General features: G+C 38.4%; 1 protein-coding gene across 4 annotated transcripts in view; it reads left to right on the top strand.

Moving 5' to 3' along the window:
• SHQ1 (SHQ1, H/ACA ribonucleoprotein assembly factor) overlaps positions 1-20,473 on the top strand; it is a 111,328-nt gene that overhangs the window by 27,810 nt on the left and 63,045 nt on the right. For all 4 annotated transcript variants that reach the window (XM_060766345.2, XM_060766344.2, XM_060766347.2 and 1 more), the window contains exons 8-10: positions 4,309-4,463; positions 7,085-7,138; positions 7,319-7,442. In XM_060766345.2, coding sequence (XP_060622328.2) covers positions 4,309-4,463; positions 7,085-7,138; positions 7,319-7,442 — 333 coding nt within the window. The remainder of the gene's footprint in view (positions 1-4,308; positions 4,464-7,084; positions 7,139-7,318; positions 7,443-20,473) is intronic.

Raw genomic sequence — 20,473 nt, 5'->3', positions numbered from 1 at the left:
TTGTCAGCCACTGCCTTTGCCAGTGTTGACAAATGGCTCGCAATCTTAATGCAGATAAATGTCAGTTCCATAGTCATGAAGCAGTTCTTCATTCTCTAAAGTGTAAGGACTAGCATGTCCACCAACGCTTTGCAGAAAGCCATGTGTGATTTTCTATACAATAGTGTATTTTATAGCCAATAAAGAAAAGTACAGGAGCAGGGATGATAATGCTATGGCTTGGGATATGAATTCACAAATAGGGTAGTCTCAAACAAAACCTTTGGTACACTTTCTTGTTTGTATGAATGAGCATTGTGTTTTGTCACCTGTGTAACTGCCATGGTTCAGTGCTATGGATTCCTGGGATTTGTGGTTTGGTGAGGCACCAGCACTCTTTGGCAGAATGACATTGTAAAACTAAAACTCCAGTGAGTTCACAGCACTGAGCCACGGCAGTTAAAGTGGTGTCAAAGTGCATTAATTCTACAGTGTTCACACAGCTTTAGAAAGAGATTCAGTTAGCTACAGCACAAAGTAGCAATCTCCTAGATCATTGGTTCCCAACTGGTGGTCCACAGAGCACAGGTCGTCCAGAAGATACAGAAAAGTGGTCCATGGGAGTCTTTCACAGAAAACCTTAGTCAGCATAGTATAGCTGTTGAGGAAGATGTCCTAGAAGCATTATTACCCCCCAACTTTCACACATACTCTTCTTCACCTGCTGGCCCTCCCCTCCTCCTCCTACCCAAACAGAGCCCTAACTTCTGCTAGCACTCGAGCTTAGTGTGCTCCTATCTCACTGGCCCAGCCTTGCTTTCTCATGAGGGGCCAGTGATGATGGAGCTATCTCTGGCCTCCACCTTTGCTGACCTGTGGGCTTTGGCTACCTCCTCCTTTCAGTCCAGCCTGTAAACAGAACTTCCTTCCTTGCCTCAACAGCCAGGTAAGGAATGAAGTATACAACCCGCCTTCCTTTGCCCGACATTGGATCCTTCCTTCCTTACAAGCTCAGATGGTAGGAATGTTGGATTGCAAGGAAGAGGCTGTAAATGGGGCTCTGGCAGCAGCAGCCTCCTTGAGAGCAGGTAAGAAAGGATCCAATGCAAGGATCCAATGAAGGGGGTGGGAAGGGACTCATTGGTTCATTCTTTTTTTTCTCCTTGGGCTGTAGGAGGCTTCTCTGTTGAAGCCCCATTCACAGTCTCCTTTCAACTCAGCCAGCCCCTCCTGTCGCCTAGGCCTGTAAATAGGCCTCTGGCAGTAGCAGCCTCCTGAAGCCTAGGCAAGGAAGGAAGGATCCAAAACCTCCCTTCCCACTCCCTCTCTTTGCCCAGTGTTGAACTCTTCCTTTATTTCCTGCTTCTAGGAGGCTGTGCCAGAGCCCTATTTACAATATATAATATATAAATATAATATAATGTATATAAAACTTTACTATATATATGAGGGACTCAGGGCAGATTTCAACACACAAAAAGGCAAACATTCAATGCCTCAATAATTGTAAATACAAATATAAAAACCCAAAATTTGCAGTCTTCTTCTTGCAACCCAGCCCCTTGCCACCTAGGCCTGCAAGAAAGGAAGTATCCAACATCAGAGAAAGGGAGGGTGCAAGAATGGTAGCATTACATCCTCCCTTCCTTGAAGCTGTTGCTATCAAAGCCCCATATTCAGGGCCAATAGATGGGGAACTAGGTTGAAAGATTGCAAACTGGGCTCTTGCAGCAGCCTCCTCAAGAGCACGTAAGGAAGGATGGGTGCCACGCTGGGCAGAGGGAGGGAGCAGAAAAGGTGGCATTGGATCCAGCAGATCTGTGAGGGCAGGAATTGAGGGAAGTTTCATCAGTGGCTCCTTTTGAGGAGAGAAGGAAAAGAAGCACGTGAGGTCTCAGTAGGGTGAGGAGTTGATTGATCTCAATGGTCCATGGCACATCTAATTTTTGCCTCAGTGGTCCATGGTCTCTTAAACATTGGGAACCACTGCCATAGATGAATGAAATATGAGCAACATTACATCTTATAAAATTAGCAGGAGCAGATCAACATGCCTGAATCTCTGCAAGTGTATAGTCACTTGAATTCAGAATGATGGTGGGGGTATTTATCAAATGAGCAAGTGATGGCTGGATGAGTTTCCCTGTTTCAGCAAGTCTTGCAACTTGATAAGTATCTTGGCTAGCTTTTGGAAATAACTTGCAGCAATAATGCTTTCCCGTCTGAGTTTTTGCAGACATAATTTTACAGCCTGACAGTGATGGGTTGGATTTTTTTAAGAACAAATATCTACATACAGTGAAAATCTTGAATTCCTTTTGATCCCGCTCTGGTGCCTTTATTCTGCTCTGAAAGACTATCCTAAGGGCTTGAAGCAAAGCAAAATACAGATAATGAACAGCTGTGTCAGAAGTTGTTAACAAAGATAAAAATCAATGTTCATTTTTTTGGTATTTCTGCTACTGATTGATCCAAAATCATTTTATAACAATTAAAACAATTTTGGTTAGTCGTGTTTTTGTAAAGTTTCAGTTCAGGATAATCAAATTATTTTCTGCATTTAAGAGAGCCAAAACTGAATATGTTGAACTGTTAGCAATGAGTAATGGATAAAGTTCTCCTAACACTATCCACTCGGCATCAATTATGTATAAAATGAAACAAGCTTGATATTTATTTCCATTTATTTCCTATTATCTTATTCAATGTATTATTGCTGTGGAAATCATATATTCTTGGCTCCTTCATTCTACGTTGAAAAAAATCTTAAAGTCCCAATGTATATTTGAAAAAAAGAAAGATGTGCTAATGTATCTATATATGTTTCAACAAACCTTTGAGAATGACTAGATCTAGCTCAGCCCCAGACATTGTTGAATATGGCCTTATTCTTCCTACCAATTACCCAGGTCACTCCCTCTAACAGGCCCCGGAAATGAACAGACATAGACCGTACCTGTTATTATTGTTTCCTGCTATAGCACTGCCCCTAATTTCCCAGGTCCCCTAGAAATTTTGAGCTTGCACTAGCCTTGGCCCGGCCTTTTAAATTGCCTTGAATACGCAGGATTACTTTTAATATATATGTGTTACTGAGACAATTTTATGCTTATATTATTTTGTTAATTTTATGTTTACGTCATTTACTCTGTATGTATTGTTGATGTTACTTGGAAACCGCTGTCAGTCCCCTCGGAGAGATAGAACGGTATATAAAGTTTTGTTGTCGTTTTTTTTATCATATTGTTCATCTTTTTCATATCTGTTTTCCCGCGCTATGTTCATGTAACATATTACAATAAAATCACCAGGTCTAACTCTCTCTCTTTAATGGAAAGCTGTATGTTAAGTGAGTGTGTGAATTTTCCGTCTGATGCATGATTTGGTGATATACACATACAAATCCATCCTTTCCAGTTCCTGAATCAGGATCAGAAATTTCTCCTTTCACCCATGTCTTAATTCTCATTCTCTTAATCAGATTAAAAATGACCTAACATTTAATTGTCATGGCCAACGTGTTTACTTTTGTTCTGCTTTTTGTATATTTACCAACTACATATACATTTACAAATTGTTAAGATAGATGATGTGTTGATCTCTTTAATAAGTTTTTGGCAAAATTCAACATTAGTCTTGTAAAGAGTAGTAGGCCCAGCGAAATCTGTGTCATATTTTTTCCTTCCTTTTTGAAAGCGATTTTGAGCCTAGACTTCAAGCAGAGTGCTTTTTTGTGCTTAAAGCTATTCCCACTATTTGCATCCAGAGAAATATACCTGAATCTATATTAGCTACTCAAAAGGAACTGTCTTTATTTAACATAGATTTCAGAATAGTTGACAGGTGCCAATATTTCTGTCAGTGAAGGCGGGCTGTATCTTGACGGATATTGTAAAAAAATCTATAGTAGAAGCATTAGGCAAGTCTTAATATGTAAACGTCATTGCTTCTCTCTGGCAAATTCAACTATGCTTTGTGTAAAATCCTTCTCTTGCCTGAAGAGAGTACAATCTAAAGTTTAATATTTTCTTTGTTAACGGCTAGAAGTTTTTACAATGCTTCCCTGTTGGAACACTGCAATAATTACGTAGTTTCTCTGTCTGTGGTACAAGTCCATAGCAAGTTGCGAGGAATGTGCTGTTCTGAATTGAAACAAGCAAGCAGGTGCTGCAGTAGCGAAGGAGTCAATTCAGAGCTTATCGCTGGAGTAATTTGAAGCTTTGGGTGACAGGAGAAATTTCTTATCAGTGCTGTCCTTTTAATTCAAGGTATGTGAGGTTAAGTGTGGCTATGAATATGATGTGTTCAAATTAACCTTTTTGTTTTTAGTTTCCTTTACAGAGGATGAAAAAGAACAGCTGAGAAAATTCAGCAACAGAACTTTCCTTCTTGATAAAAGAGCCTGTCATCAAGTATATCTGAGCTTAGTTGATATACTTCTGGCCTATTGCTATGAAATCTATGCCAGTGAAGGTGAAAAGAATGTGAGTTTCCCTCTCTTTTTCTGCTCTGTTTTTTATGTGGCTTTATTGGCATGGCTACAGGGAATTACTCCATCATTTGGGTGTAATGGCTTTCAAAGTGTACTATAAAGACAGCGTTAAAAGATAGGACCGATATGGTAAATTGCTAGTACATTTGCCAGTATGGTGTTCTGGTTTTGTTTTTTAATGGTTGAGACTGGTATTTCTGACGTCTTTTGGATGTCCTGGGGTTTTGTCCAACAAACAACAACAATAAAACTTTATTTATATACTGCTCTATCTCCCCGAGGGGACTCATAGCAGTTTCCAAGTAACGTCTTCAATACATACAGAATAAACAACGTAAACATAAAATTAACAAAACAATATAAGCATAAAATTGCCACAGTAACACATACTGTATATACTCGAATATAAGCCTTAATTTTCAGCCCTTTTTTAGGCTGAAAAAGTCTCCCTCGGCTTATACTCGAGTCAAGGTTATTTATTATTTTACTCTGTTGTTATTATTATTACATTTATTATTTTATTTTATTCTTGTTATTGTTACATTTTTATTATTACTGCTATTATTACAATTTCTATTACTATTATTATTATTATTACATTTATTATTTCACTCTATTATTATTATTGGAAGGATACTTAAGCCCATTTACATTGAAGGAGGTCAGAATAATGGTTTAATCAGAGTTGGGCAGGCTTATCTTAAATTACAGTTTTATGTAAATATTCAAAAACATTTAACCTACTGGTGCTTCAATTAAGTATTGGTATTTTTTTATTTTGAAATTTACCAGTAGCTGCTGAATTTCCCACCCTCGGCTTTACTTGAGTCAATCCGTTTTCCCATTTCTTTGTGGTAACATTTGGTGCCTCGGCTTATATTTGGGTTGGCTTATACTCAAGTATATACGGTATATATTAAAAGTAATCCTGCCTATTCAAGGCAATTTAAAAGGCCGGGCCAAGGCTAGTGCAAGGTCAAAATTTCTAGGGGGCCCAGGAAATTAAGTGCAGTGCTATAGCAGGCAACAACAGTAACAGGTTCAGTCTATGGCTGTCCAGACTTTAAGTAGGTATATCCACATAGTTGAACCTATTCCATCAAAATCTGGAGGGTTCTGTCCACCCGCACTGTAGAGAATACACAAAAAAATTGCAGGTTCCAGAAGTTGATATAAGTATGATAAATCTTTAATTCATTCTAAGTAATACTTTTCTCAAGTCACTTGCATAATGATGTTGTCCCAAAGATTACTGTATATACTCGAGTATAAGCCGACTCAAATTTAACCCGAGGCATCTAATTTTACAGATAACTGTGAAAACATATTGACTTCAGTGTAAGCTGAAGGTGGGAAATGCAGCAGTTACTGATAAATTTCAAAATAAAAATAGACACCAATAAAATTAGATTAATTGAGACATCAGTAGGTTAAATGTTTTTGAATATTTACATAAAACTGTCATTTCAGATAAGACTGTCCAACTCTGATTAAAGCATTATTCTAACAACCTTCAAAGTAAATGTGCTTACATATTCTTCCAATAATAATAGAGTAAAATAATAAATATAATGAAAATAATAATAGACTAAAATAATGAAAGTATCATAATAATAATAATAAATAGAGCGAAATAATAAACGTAATAATAATAATGATGATTATGATAATGATAAGAGAGTAAAATGATAAATAACTTTGACTCAAGTGTAAGCCGAGGATGGTTTTTTCATCCTGACAAAAAAGGCTGAAAATGCAGCTTATACTCAAGTATATATGGTAATTTTGGCATTCTGGTTTTGTATTGCTCTAGTTAAGATGTTTAATATTTGCCTGAGTTGTTCTTTTGGAATAAGACTTCTTATTACAAAAGTTGGTTTCTGCATTTTTTCTGTGTAGCCTATATCCATGAATGTGGAGGTTTTTTTCCCCAAAAGGTCCTAAATCCACAAAACAAAACAAAACCATGAAAAAGAGATATAGGTGACACCACATTGTTGGCTTGGAATGGAATATTTTGTACAGATCAAAACTATTAATATGTATCAAATCATTTCAGTTCAGGGCATGGAAAACTGCATTTTATAGCAATTGCATTTTATAACGACTGGAACAGCTCCTGGACTATGATTTTGGATTGCGTGGTTTTTAAGAATTGGTTTTAATGTTTATATGTTTTTTTTTAATTTTATCTTTTAAATGTATATGTTTATTTTATTATATGTCTGTTTTATGTGACATTGAATTATTGCGTATGGTAAGGCGTCTCTGAGTGCACTTCAGGGTGAGTAGGACATGGTACAAATACAGTTAATAAAATAAAAAATAAGATCTGTTTAATTTTAGGGCATTCAGGATTGTTTATTAGCTAAATTATATTTTAAATGTTTTCTTCGGAATTCTATGCTTTAGCAAATACTAAATGTAAGCGGCCCCAAGTCCCTTTGCGGAAATGGAAGCGGGATAAAAAAATAAAATGGTTGTTGTTGTTGTTGTTGTTATCATCATTATATAGCATTTCAAACCCTTGTAGTTTTCATTCTCTTAAGTTTATGAGAATATTATTTTGTATTGTTCCTGCATTATTTACCGATAATGTTTTTCTATAACAAGGTTGAATCACCATGGAATATAAGAAAACTGAGTTCAACTTTGTGCTGGTTGGAGGTAAGAAAAACATAACAATGTTTATGGGCAACTCATGTTAAATCCATAGGTGCATCTGTTGTGCCACATACTAAACAGATATATATTTAAAACAAAGCTACAGCCAATATTATCTTCTCTTGAAATAGATATTCATTATCCTCTTACTATTGCATTAATTCTTCAAAATGTTCCATGCAGATGTTCACTGGGATGTCTGACGTCCTGATATCCTTTGGAAGAAGGGTTCTCTGCTATCCTCTCTACAGACATTTCAGTTTGGTAACCCGGGCCATAAACGACACCATTGTGATATTACAACTAGGTAAGACATTTATTGTGCTGCCATGACTTGAGATACTTGTTATCGTCATAGTGTGACAGCTTAAGGGATCAAATACTTTTATGATATGAATACTTCTGTTTAACAAGAGCATAATTTTGGAAAAGTACTTCATTTTTGCCTCTAATATCCTTCCCTCCAATGAGTAGTTGGTCATGTCACTGCCTCCAAACTTTCTCCCTCTATTTGCTAGAGCGTAGCAGCAGTAATAATTTTAGGGTGATCAGCAGGGATTGCAAACTGTTGAAAAACCTTCCTGGTTGCTGAAACATCCAAGTGCTCTATCTCCATTTCTTCTTAGGTTTTCATTTCCCGAGTTAAACACTGTGTCATTATCTGATTGAAAATATCCCTTTCCTATCCACTTTGGTTTACACATTCTTGTTTTACAACCTCTAACTTCCTTAGACTCATGCTTCTCACATTTCATGTTCCTATAATCTGTGTTTTGCAGCTTTGTACTTTCCTTTCATCTTTAGACATGTCAACAACTAAACTGCCTTTCAGCTTGAGGCCAGTTGCATCATTAGTCACAGTGCTACTCATAATTGTCCGTTGTTTTTCCCTGTTAGTTTGTGGAGAGATTTCCAACTGGGAGTCTCATCTTTTGGCATTATTGTTTGTTTCATTTTGGGTTGTCTCATCATAGGGTTTGAATGGTAAAAAAAAAAACAACAACAACCATCCAGACGTGGTTTACCATGTCTCCTCTCTGTAGCATTAACAAGTATTAGTAGCTCTTTGGCACATTTAATCTGTCTCCTCAACAAAAGCTGTTCTGACGTGAGAGATCCTAAAGGCATCAATGCTGCCAGTGGCATAGCTTCTTATGTTTTGCTATGTTTTATTTTAATTGTAGTTTTGTTTTAATGGACTGTTTTACTTTTATGTCTTGTGGACATTCTGTCCCATATGTAAGCTGTCTGAGTCCTTTCAGGGAGGTGGTGGCGGGGTATAAGAGTAAAGTTGTTGTTGTTGTTGTTATTGCCTTCCTGCAATCCCATCACCATGCTATTATGGTGAGGTCTGCAATTACCTGTAGCTATGCCTGTACATATTTATTATTTAACTACTGTTACTTTGCACATTAGGAAATTCCATGCATCAAGTGCACAAGGTGATGGAAGAGAAAGATTTCCCTTCCCTTCATTTCTGCTTGCTTTGCTTCCAGTTTGCTTACAGAGGAGCCCCAAGAAAGTGGAGGGTGCTGATGCTTCTTTTAGGGTCTCTTGGAATGGACTAAGATCTAACCTTTAGCTATTCTACTCACAGAAAGGGATGGTTCTTTAAAAAAAGTTAATCCTGTACCTTAGGATTTATCAAAAAATAAACTATCCTCTTCTCTGAGTCTTCTCTGGGTCTTTGTGAATGTATAGGTGGGAAATTGGCAGCTGTGGGAGTTGGCCCTCTGAGCTGGACGAAATCAAAGTAATTTGAGCCACTTACTTGTAAACCGCTCCGAGTCCCTTCAGGGAGAAGGGGCAGGATACAAATAATTTATTATTGGTATTATATTGTCGCAATATGCTTTGAAAGGTTTTAGGCATTTATAACATGGACAAAGCAAAGCCTTCTCCTTGAGAGAACGATGAGGGAAAATACTACTATATCCCATAGTTTACTGCAAGCACACCACTCACTAAAAATGTTTAAAAGTGTAAAAGTGTTTTTTTTTAAGTCAGTGTTGAATTGGTTCAATTTCTTTACATTGGCAAATGCTTTGTTTTGGCTGTGCAAAGTTACCTAGGAAACAATTGTAGGATGAAATGTGATTGGTGCAGTTGAATGATTGTTAGCATTGTGGGTGGAATTTGAATAACTCGGCCTCCACTTGTGCATGTGTTTGACAAAAATGAGTCCTTAACCACGTCCACTTGCATTATTTCATTCAAGAAAGGAAGGCTACATAGTACATCTATTACAGTTTTTCAGATACTTTGAGAGATGTTATGATGGAGCTAAATAATGGAAGCATGGTCTTGGTAATAAAATTATATAAAGACAATTACTATTGCAGAGTGTTAAGAGGAAAAGTGAGTAATCCTCATATGTCAGTAACAGAGCAGTGAAAGCTAATGCTATAAAGTATGCAGTCTTGTGTTCATTTATCTTAAAATAAGCACTAATTTCCGTGATACCCCAGGGTGAATAAAGCAGATTTTTAAAGAAGAAAATAGAGTGTTTAAATATTTAAAATGGGTAGAAATTGGCACGTTAGATTAAATAGTAAGTTACATTCATTTGGGCCCTGCACTGATGCTTCATATAGTACAGATATGGGCAAACCCAGGCCCGGGTGCCAGATGCAGCCCCTTGGACTCTTTTCTCAGGGTCTCCTATTTCTCACCATCCTATTCTTCCTTCCTTCTCTCTTTTCTTCCTTACTTACCTCCCCTTTTCTCCCCTCCTCCTTCCTCCTCTTCTATCCTTTCGCCATTCCTTCCTTTCCTCTTTCCTCCCTCCTTCCCTCTCTCTCTTTCCCCTGCCCTCCTTTTGTCCCTCCATCCCTTCCATCCCTCCACTCCCTTCCATTCTTCCCTTCCTCCCTCCCTTCCTCCTTTTCTTCTGGGGGATGTTTAGCTGGAAGAAGAGAAGTTAGAGAGGGAACATGAGAACCATATTTCAAGATTTAAAAAGGTGTCCCATTGAGGAATAGGAGGTGGAAAACTGACTTTCTGCTCCGCTAGAGACCAGGGCAGAAGGGAGCAATGGGTTCACGTGGCAGGGAAAGAGATTCAACTGAAAAGATTACGAAGAACTTCCTGAAAGTAAGAGCTGTTGAAGAGTGGCATGGGCTGCCTCAGAGGGTGGTGGAGTCTCCTTCTCTGGAGGCCATAGTGGCTGTCTATTGGGAGTGCTTTGATTGTGCCTTCTTGCATGGCAGGGGGGTTGGACTGGATAATCTTGGGGGTCTCTTCCAGCTCTAGGAGTAGATCAGGAGTAGGCAATACGGGATCTAACGAATACACTCTTTTTCTCCCGTCCACTATTCCATCCTAACCCTTTTGGGATCCAAATGTTTCCCATCTTTCCTTTACTTTCTGCCTCCGAAAGAGAAGAGGAAGGGGAGGAAAGGGCAGGGAGGAGATAGCTCCGGCTTGCTATGTGGCCCCCAAGTTAGAAAGTTTGCCCATGCCTGATATAGTGGGAACACAGTTCTGAATTTCCCTAGTATCAGAAACTGAGACTATATTGGTACTCCTTTTTTTATCTCTTTGCCTCCCAACATCTGCAATTTGGCTATGTCTCGCGTTCTGCACATATATGACTCTAAGTAGCTTGTATACTTGTTTTAAGGGGAAGGCTCCAGATATTCTAGTAATTATCCTTCTGACTTCACAGGCTTTGTCTTCAAGTAAGTGCTATGTAATTCTTCATGCTTGAGAACAAATAGAAAAAATAAGTTTACGTCTTGATTCCTATATTTGAGTAAATACCTTTCTATAGCATAAAAGACACGTCAGCTGCATAATCAAAAGTTACCAAAGTATACTTTTAGATACATTTCTTAAAATGCCAATCCGTATGCCTAATAATATGCCCATTTTTATAATGCTTGTACAGGGAATAAGATAATTACAAAAAGCATGACTGGAGTGTTCTTACAGTTTTTATTAGCTCTCCATGAAGTATCCAAATCATTGGTGGCTCATTTATAATAAAATGTAGACGCAAATCCAGTTGCTACTCTGATTTGGAATAGAGCAGTGTGAATAGAAGGTACAGCAAAATACTTGGGGGGAAAGAGGGGTGATCAAGAGATTGAAAGAATGGATTATGGAATGCTTTCTTTTAGAATGATGAATGAAGTGTTTATGACAAGGTGCTCATGCCTTTATTGCTCAAATATTATGTATGACACTGTGCAGTATCCTGTTATTATAATTCCAGATATTTGTCATTTCTTTTTGTGGGAATCAACATGCTGTGTCTGCTTCACATGGTGGAAAAAGTAGTAGACACAAATTATTACTGTCTCTTCACATTTGTGGGTTTACCCTTGGTGGATTTGATTATTCCCAGATTATTTGCTGTTACCCTACACCATTTTAAGAAGGACTTCAATAACACTGGCATCAGTGTTCAGTTAAGTCTGGCGTGGTCTGTGGTCAAATTTCTGATCACAGGGAGGAAATAGAACTGGCAAGAACTAGACCCAACTATCTGTGCATTTTCTCACTTGCTGAGTGCGCTGATGGGGGGAGGGATGGGATGAAGTAGTAGTGCAAAAGGGAAGGGTCTGCCTGTGTATTACTTCACTTCCTTGGGTGGGTTGACAGGGAAGAAGAGGATGATATGGATAGACACAGCTTATCCCTCTCCCCACCCCATTGCCCAAGCTCTTTCAGTGCTCCCATCCCTTTTTCTTCACTCCAGAATAAAAACATCAGAAAATCTGCTCCACGATTTTCGAATATCTGGAAATTTTATATTAGTGCTACCTCACATGCCCGTTGATTCAGTGACTCCTCTTCATGTGGAAATGTTCAAAGCAGTAAATGTCCTGTTTTGCCCCAGAAACAGCCTTATGACAAAGGTTAAAACAACCAGAAAAGACTTTAACTCAGCAAAATGATAATAACGTAACAAACTGCAGCAAAAAACAAGGTAAATCCCAAAAGCAAAGCAAATGTTTTACATCAGACATAAAACAAGAGTCTTTGACAAAAAGTCTTTGCGAGGCACTTCGCAGATGCTGGAGCTGCAAGCAAGGAAACCGGAGTAAAGAAGCACTAAGTAGAACGCTTGCTGCCAACATTGACTACTTGCTTTACTACTGATTTATAGCCCTGGACTCCCAGAACAGGCATTCCTAGGGCGAGATATAATTGCTCAGTGTCCTTACAGCAATTCTAGCTGACCTTCTCCTTTCTTCTTTTGCCCTTTGGCATTTTTGAAATGTAGGAACCGGCAGTATGTTTTTCTCACCTTCTTCTTCCTCAACACTTGGCCCCAAATCTCCAATTCCTACGTGTTCAACCTCGTGTTCCATCTCCTCCTCAGAAGAAGTTAATTACACAACAGTAAACACCAGAAGCGTTTTTTGGATCAAGAGAAGATAGTAATATAACTAGGCCTTGAATAGTTGTCCGTCATTGCTGTTAGATTATATCTTGTCACTTTTCTAGTGCTTTTCTCTAGTTGAGGTGCAGGGTCTTTCAGAAGATAGCACTTGCTGATTTACAGGTTAGTAGAGAGAAGATTGAAGGCAGTCCTGCCTGCCTCTTCCTGGGCTAGAATTAAAAAAATTAAACTAATGTTTTATTTATAAACTCTATTCATCTATTTCTGTTGTGATTATGTGATGAATTCCGTAGACACATGAGGAGGGGTATGTTCTACCTAATGTCATGCTCTCCATCCCTAGTTCTGTTGTTTTCCTACAACAGCTCTTACTCTCAGGAAGTTCTTCCTAATCTTTTCCGTCGTATCTCTTTCCTTGCAATTTGAGCCCATTGCTCCCTTGTACCCTGGTCTCTAGAGCAGCTGAAAGTAAGTTTTCTCCCTCCTCTTCAATGGGATACTATCTAAACATCCCCCAGGAGGAAGGAAAAAGAGAAGGAAGGGAGAAAGAGAAGGAAGGGTTGAAGGGAAGGGAAGGAAGGAGAGAGAAAGAGAGAGAGAAAGAGAGTTAGGGAAGGAGGGAGGAAAGAGAGAAGGAAAGAAGGATGAAGGGAGAAAGAGGGAGAGAAGGAAATGAGGGAAGGGAGTAAGAAGGAAGGAAAGAGAGAGGAAAGTTAGGATATGATGGTGTGAGAGAGGAGGGCCTGAGAAAAGAGCCCAAGGGGTCGCATCCAGTCCCTGGGCCTGGGTTTGCCCATACCGGATCTAAATGCAATGAACACCTTTGACTATATTGAGCACAGCTATTTGATGGAGCATCTAAAATAAATTAATATGGGAAATAGGGTTATAGAAATTATAAAACAGTTGTATGAAAGTTCAAAAGCTACAATAAGTGTAAATGGTATCAATTCCAGGCAATTTCCTGCATCTAGAGGAACCCGAATGGTCTCTCCTCTTCTTTTTGGTTTAGAACCATTAGCAAAAGGAACAATCAGCTACATCTTGATTGTTTCTCCAAAGTGATGAACTGTTTTCATTTATTGAGGAACACAATTCTCAGCTTTATGAGTTTTTCTTGCCTTTATTATTTTCTAAAAAGGAGTTGCTTCCATTTGTTGAGGGACAAGATGAAATCCAACCCTATGAATTTTTCTTCCTTCATTAAAAAAAAAAAGGAGTGAGTTCCTTTTTCTCCAGTATTTCTGGTATGCTTCAAATTTATGTTTGTAGCCGTGTGGCTTTGAATGCTTAAAGAAAGTAGAAACCTGAAGTTTTTGTTCAGAAGTAGAACTTTCTGGGGTCAGAAATGGCATGCGAGTTGGGAGACAATTGTTGCAATTCAGCAACCAAAAAAGCTGCTTAGGAATGCTATAGAAACTATGTTCTGGTTTGTCTTCGGTGAAAGGCATGACTACCAAGTATTGTCTGTATACTTTCTATTGTCTGTGTTAGTCTGGGTATGAATTTGATAATGTGTGAGAAATATTCCAACTCAGTGCTAGAATAGATCTTATCCTGTGATCTTTAGTGTGGCAAACGTGAAGTTTCCCTTCTACATCAGCTAGTACTTCTTGTGCCAGTCTTTAAACTGTTATTTAAACTTGGACTTTAAAAGTTTCCCTGTTGCTAGGGAAACTCTACAGATAAACCCTGCTCTCGAGACCCGTGCATGCGTCTCATGCCAGCTTTTGTCTAACAAACAAGAAGTATTTGTGATTAAGGTTCCACATCCTTTGATCAGAAGGACATTGAAATGTTAAGCTTCACTTTCGTATGCATTGTTAGATCTAATTTTAAAAGCCAACATATGCAAACTCAATTGAATTTGATAACTATTTCATTAGTGAGCCTGTAGTACATAAAATATTAAAATGCTGCTTGACATAATTAGTAAGCTAGAAGTGATGGTGTGAAAATAGATTAATTGCAAGTAGTTCAGTTATGTGTGTAAACATCAACACTGTTCTTCTGAAAACTACAGATAAAAATTGTTTCTCAGTCACTGCAGGAAAATATACTTGATTCAGATGTTTGCATCTGGTTATATGGATAAGGATTTTGTTTGATCTCTGTATGGTGAAAGTATGGGGATGGGTATATTTTTACATTACTGTGCCCGCATTTCATACTCTCTTCAGATTTTTGCTTTATTGTGTAACTTTAAGTGTTTGGATGTAAATCACTTTTATATTTCAAATTAGCGTAAAACTTTGAAATACTGATTTGGAACACTAGCCCTATTTACCAACATCTTTCACAGAATTCCTGGCACATAACAAATGTTTATATGTGTAGTTTCAGAAGTTTCATAAGAGAGAGTCACTAACAATATGTTTGTTATCTACGCTGACCAATCGTTCTCTTGAAACACAGGTGAAATCCATTTGGGCACCAATATATTTAGCTGTTTTTGAGGTGCCACTCCATCAGACACAGTTATGTGGAACAGGATACCTTGCAAAGTTGTGAAGTTTTCATCTTATCTTTATATACTACAACTACCTTCTAAAGTAACTTGAATTGGCTCAAAGCCCAGCTGGCTACTGTATATTGGCCACAAGGCAGTAGTGGCTATATGAGTATATTTGCTCAAGCAGGGAGGCTTCAAGCTGAGTTTGAAAATGACTAAAAAGAAAAGAGATGTTTTAGTTAGGATTGGTTAGAAAGCTCAATCCAACTGTGAGAAGCAGCTGGAAATGGTGTGCTGGATCCCGGTTCTGGCTAGGAGATTTAAAGAAAAAAATAGCTGGGGCTGTTTGGAGACAGACAGTGTTGACTGCCTGAGAAGAGCAATGGAAGTGAGATCAGAACTGAAGATGAGAAGCAGTAGCTGACTAAAACCCATAGAGCCGATGAAGGAGAAAACCTAGTCTGAAGGAATATTGCTGGAAGATCTGAATACTGAAGATGGGTGGCTGAAGAGTGTTGTGGAATTGCCATGAAGCTTGAAGCAGGCATCAGAGCAGGCACTGGAAGATGTCAAGAAATATCTGACAGAGGGAACTTCAGAGAAACCAGAAGCAACAAGAAGATTTGGAGGCAGAGGAAAGTAGTGGTGCAGCTGCCATTCCTGGTGGTCAAGGCTGAACCTGAGAAGACTTTGGAGAAACTTGGTCTGAGTGAAAAGGTCTTCAGAGGTTCCTGGGTTGGAAAAGATTCCTTTACTCATTAGGAATGTGAACTGAGGGTGCTTCAGCTGAGTATACAGTGGATCCTTGGTATCCATTGGGGCTTGGTTCCCTGTCCCTCTTTGTGGATACTAAAACTGTGGATATTCAACTCCCATTTGTTACAGTGGTAAAGTAAAATCATACTCATTATATAAAATGACAAAATCAGAGTTTGTTTTTTTGAGAATTAAAAAAAAATGTTTTGCAGGTAGGGAATTCACAGATACAACATTGGTGGATATTGAGAGCAGATTGTACATGCACACAATTCTATCTTGCTAATTAAGAAATTAACATTTTATTCCTTTGGGGGGGGTATATATTCTTAAATAAACCTTATTGTTTTGTTTTTAATTTTTGTAGTAGTGTCATTCCGATACCAATCCTGAAAAAAACCCATCAACTAGGTTTCTTAGAGGCTTTGTTGTCAGGCAAAGAAGGCCTTGTAGTTGAGAGACAACTTTGTGGCAGGAAGGTCTATGAACAGAAATCATACTGTTTTCAGAAAGGCAGCATTGATGGGATAATCTGTGTTGCTTTTTCACAGAGGTGATCGTGCACCTCTGTGAAAAATATTTTCCCCATGGCTATAGTGCTCTGGCCCGGGCTATAAAATCTTGACTTCTGCACTGTTTCTCTGTGTTTCTTTGGGTTACTCTGTTTGTATTTCTTCAGGAGTTAATTTTAGGATGCTGAAATGAAAATATATGTAACTATACCTCAATACTAGCTAAAGTTTGTATTCAGTTGTTAACTTTTTGTCTCCATCCATTCTCATACTAAAAGCACAACAGTTGGTTGTGATTGTTAGACTTTGCTTTATAGAACAATTGCTTTTTGCAAACCTTTTCCTTGTCCTGTTCTGTTTTGATCCCTGAAGACTGGAGATATTCCAAGGCATAATAACCTTGGGCAGCAGGGGGAGTTTTGAGTTGAATTCTTAGGGTTGTTAATTTCTCACATACTGCATTTTTTTACCCATGCGGAGTTAGGGACAAAAAATCCACATACTTCCTTGTGCTGATGTTTACATATTCTGTATTCCCAGTGACCCATGAACATTTCATGAAGCGATGCCTGAATCTTTTCCATTCCTTTTGTAGAGGGAAAAACCCATGAAACCCCTGTATAGTGGTAAAGAAAGGTGTTGAAGCTTTCCAGTCAAAAGGTTCTGTGCTTTAGAAATCTATTTAATGTGTCTTTATAAGTAGGCTCTCATTCCCTTTAAAAGCTTCTTTCATTTTTCTACCAGTGGTGGTTTGCAATGGCACTGTGCCTATAATAGCAGCAATCTGACAAATTGCAGCGGCTTGTCGTGTCATTTTATGGGAAATGGTTTATTTCTTTAATATCTAGGCACCTAAGCTGAAATATAAAACTAATGCTACACCTGAACTAATCCTACCCCTAGATTTTTCTCTCCCTGCAATTAGCAAACCTCTGACTTTCCTTGCAAATGTAAACTTAGTATTACCAAGCATATCACATATCTGTTTATTGGTAGGATATGTGAGTTTGTTTACTTTATTACATGTGGTTTACAAACTCTTCAATTTGATGATTCTGTGTTGGTTCAGAATAAGTATAGTATTTTAAAATAGTATGTATTTCCCACATAGTAACATGAAACTGGTTGTGGAAGCACCATCAGTAACCAGCTTTTAAGGAAGAGTTCATTGAAGGCTAGTAATTGTACTTAAGTAGAGGGTCACTTCTGGTTATCTTTTATTGCAGTTGTACTCAGTATGGCACTGTCTTGGTGATGGAATTGTGTATTTTTGTGAGAGAAGAGGTTATACTTATGGTAGCATTGCTACTAGTAGGGTCTCCCACATCAAATAGGCTTTTGCTGAGAGCCAAGCTAAATGTGCTAAATGCTAGGCGGTGGCAGCAATAGCAATGGATGTCACTGGGTAGGACTTTTCAAAGACAACAGCTGTGGCACTTCAGATCATGTTAATAGTATCTGGAAGGAGGCACTGATAAATCACCTCTGGATATATATATATATATAGACAAGCCTGTGATGAGACTCTCCAAAATGAAACAAGGGATAATGCTGTAAGGTGAGCTTCCCTCCTTGGAAGGCATTTGTTCAATGGTGGGGGGAATAGCAGAGGACATCTTTATGTAGTACTGTGTTTTATGGTGCAACTGGATTCAAGCCAAAAGAGGATCTGCTGATCTGCTCATATGTGAAAGGAAAATCTGAAGCTGTTGAACTTGTATAATGGGAACATGGAATGAATCATGGAAAACGAGACATTGCAAAACAAGAAATGGAACAAATAAGCATACCTGGATGGGTCTGAGACCCCAGTGGCATACCGAGTTAAACTGCTGAGCTGCTGAACTTGCTGTCTCAAAGATTGGCAGTTCGAATCCATGGAGTGAAGTGAGCTCCCATTGTTAACCCCAGCTTCTGCCAGCCTAGCAGAAGCTGGGAAGGTAACGGCGCTCCATGCAGTCATGCTGGCCACATGATCTTTCAAGCATCTACAGCTTAGAAATGGAGATGAGCACCACCACCCTAGAGGCAGACACAGCTAGACTTAATGTCAAGGGGAGACCTTTACCTTTTACCTGGGTGGGTAAGCTAAAGTGAATGGTAATGGGACATTCCACTGACTGATTTGTTCCTGCTGATTTAGTTAATTGACTTATTTCTGGTTAGATTTTTATATACTTGAACACATGCAGGCGTGTCTTCTGTCTTTATTCTGATAAAACAATGCAGACATGCCTGCTGCCTTTACTCTGTTGTCATCCAAGATGTGCTGTTATAGCTCCACTAGGCTTCTCTTTGCTCATGGGTAGGAAATGGGATTTCTCCTGATCATGATAGACTACATATTTCACAAATTCTCGTCAGCAAAGCTAGTGACAAGGAATTCTCAAATTTGCAAGTCCAGTCACATATTGAGGACTTCACTTTATCAATTTTAAGCGACTGATTGAATGCTTTTTGGCTCTCTTTTGGCTTGTTCTACCATCTTCTGTCTTGTTTGTCATTACTCATTCAATGCTGAATCTATATTTTTACTTGTTGCTTAGATTTTTAGTAGTGGAATTCTTAGTGTGCATAAGCCATGGCCAAAATACACTAAAGGCACTACTTATCCTGTCTGATCTTGAAAATCAAACAGGTCATACCTAATTGGTATTTGAATGGTAAACCATCAACAAATACCAGGGGCTGTAGACTGTATTTCAGTAGAAGAACCTGCCAGCCCATCTCTGAATCTTCCTTGCCTAAGAGAACCCTATCAAATTGATGGAGTCACTATCAGTCATTAGGCAACTTGACTATACAAAGGTTTTACCAATGAGGACCAGTGTCGTGTAGTGGGTTAATGGTTGGTTTAGCTCTCCAGTAGACCAAGACTCAAATCTCTGTTCAGTCATGAAAATGCACTGAGTGACCTAGGGAAAGTCACATTCTCTCAGCCTTAGAGAGGAAGACAATGGCAAACTCCCTCTCAATAAATCTTGACAAGAAAACCCTACTGTAGAGTCATCCAAAATCTGAAACAACAGTTTTATTCCTTCCCACATATTTCTGACAAAAACCAATTACAGAACATTTACTTTCTAACCAAACATAGTAGACCACTTTTTGTTTTCATGTGTATGAAAAATAGTCAGAACAGCAATTTAATATTCATCCTAATAGTTAAATAAAATAATTCTTCACTGGCACAAATCACCAGTAAAATACTGTTGGTTCCTGGAATCCGTTGGGGTTTGATTCCAAGACAATCTCATCCATGCCCTATGGATACCAAAATCAGTGGGTGCTCATGTCCCATTATAGATAATGGCATAATAAGCTGATGGTCCTTATATTAAGTGGCAACATCAAACTTCGCTTTTTGGATTTTTAAAAATACTTACAAATTGTGGATGGTTGAATCCATAGATGCAGTCTCTGTGGATACAGGGGGCTGAATCCATAGCATTTTTCTTACATCTCCGTTTCAGCTAACCATTTCTTCATTAGTTATTATGGAAAGCCAGAATATATTAACATATTTAATTTCCCTCCTTGGCAACAACAGTTTTTTTCACATCTCCCTTGTGAATTGGTATGCTGCACAACTGCTTGATGGATGCTGATGCTGCTTATTTTCCATAGGGAGCTTCTGGGAAATATCATTCATTTATTGAATTACTAAATCTATATTCTAACTTCCTTTCATATGAGACTCTAAATTTTTAGAGTTGATCATTATCAATATGATGATAGCCTTCTCCATTTATTTCAACATTTATTATGCTTTGTTGCTCCTAAAATAGCATTTAGAAGGTGTGGTTGGGTGGGTGAGGCTGAGAAGCAAAGGTAATGATCCCAGTTCCCTGGAGAGATTTTGTTACCTGTGATGATGAAGTTACTATTTCCCTATCTAAGTAAGCTTAGAATCCAGTGTGCTCCTGTATTCTGTACAGTGATTGCACAGACAATTAAAGGTGGATGGAGCTATCACTTGTCAGCTATTAAAAAGTTTTGTTAGCATTGTTTCTGAATTGAGATCTTTAACTTCTGTGCTGATTTTAATCATTTTATTGGCTTTAATTTCTTAACTGTTCTAAGCTGCTTGGAATATCCTCAGTCTGAACATAGAATATTGTCGTAAATAATTGTAACGAATTCAAGTTGTGGTATGTTATCCTCATCCACGCACTTGTACATGCCAGAAAGGACTAATGCACTCTTTTGGGATGCCCTTCAGAAGCCTCTGGTGGCGCAAAGTGCTGCTGAGTGCCTCTTATGCATCC

Source organism: Anolis sagrei, chromosome 2 (genome assembly GCF_037176765.1).
Source record: "Anolis sagrei isolate rAnoSag1 chromosome 2, rAnoSag1.mat, whole genome shotgun sequence".
NCBI classification, from domain to species: Eukaryota; Metazoa; Chordata; class Lepidosauria; order Squamata; family Dactyloidae; genus Anolis; species Anolis sagrei.
Note: the sequence above shows the minus strand (reverse complement) of the source record. Positions and strands in the feature narration are given on the sequence as shown.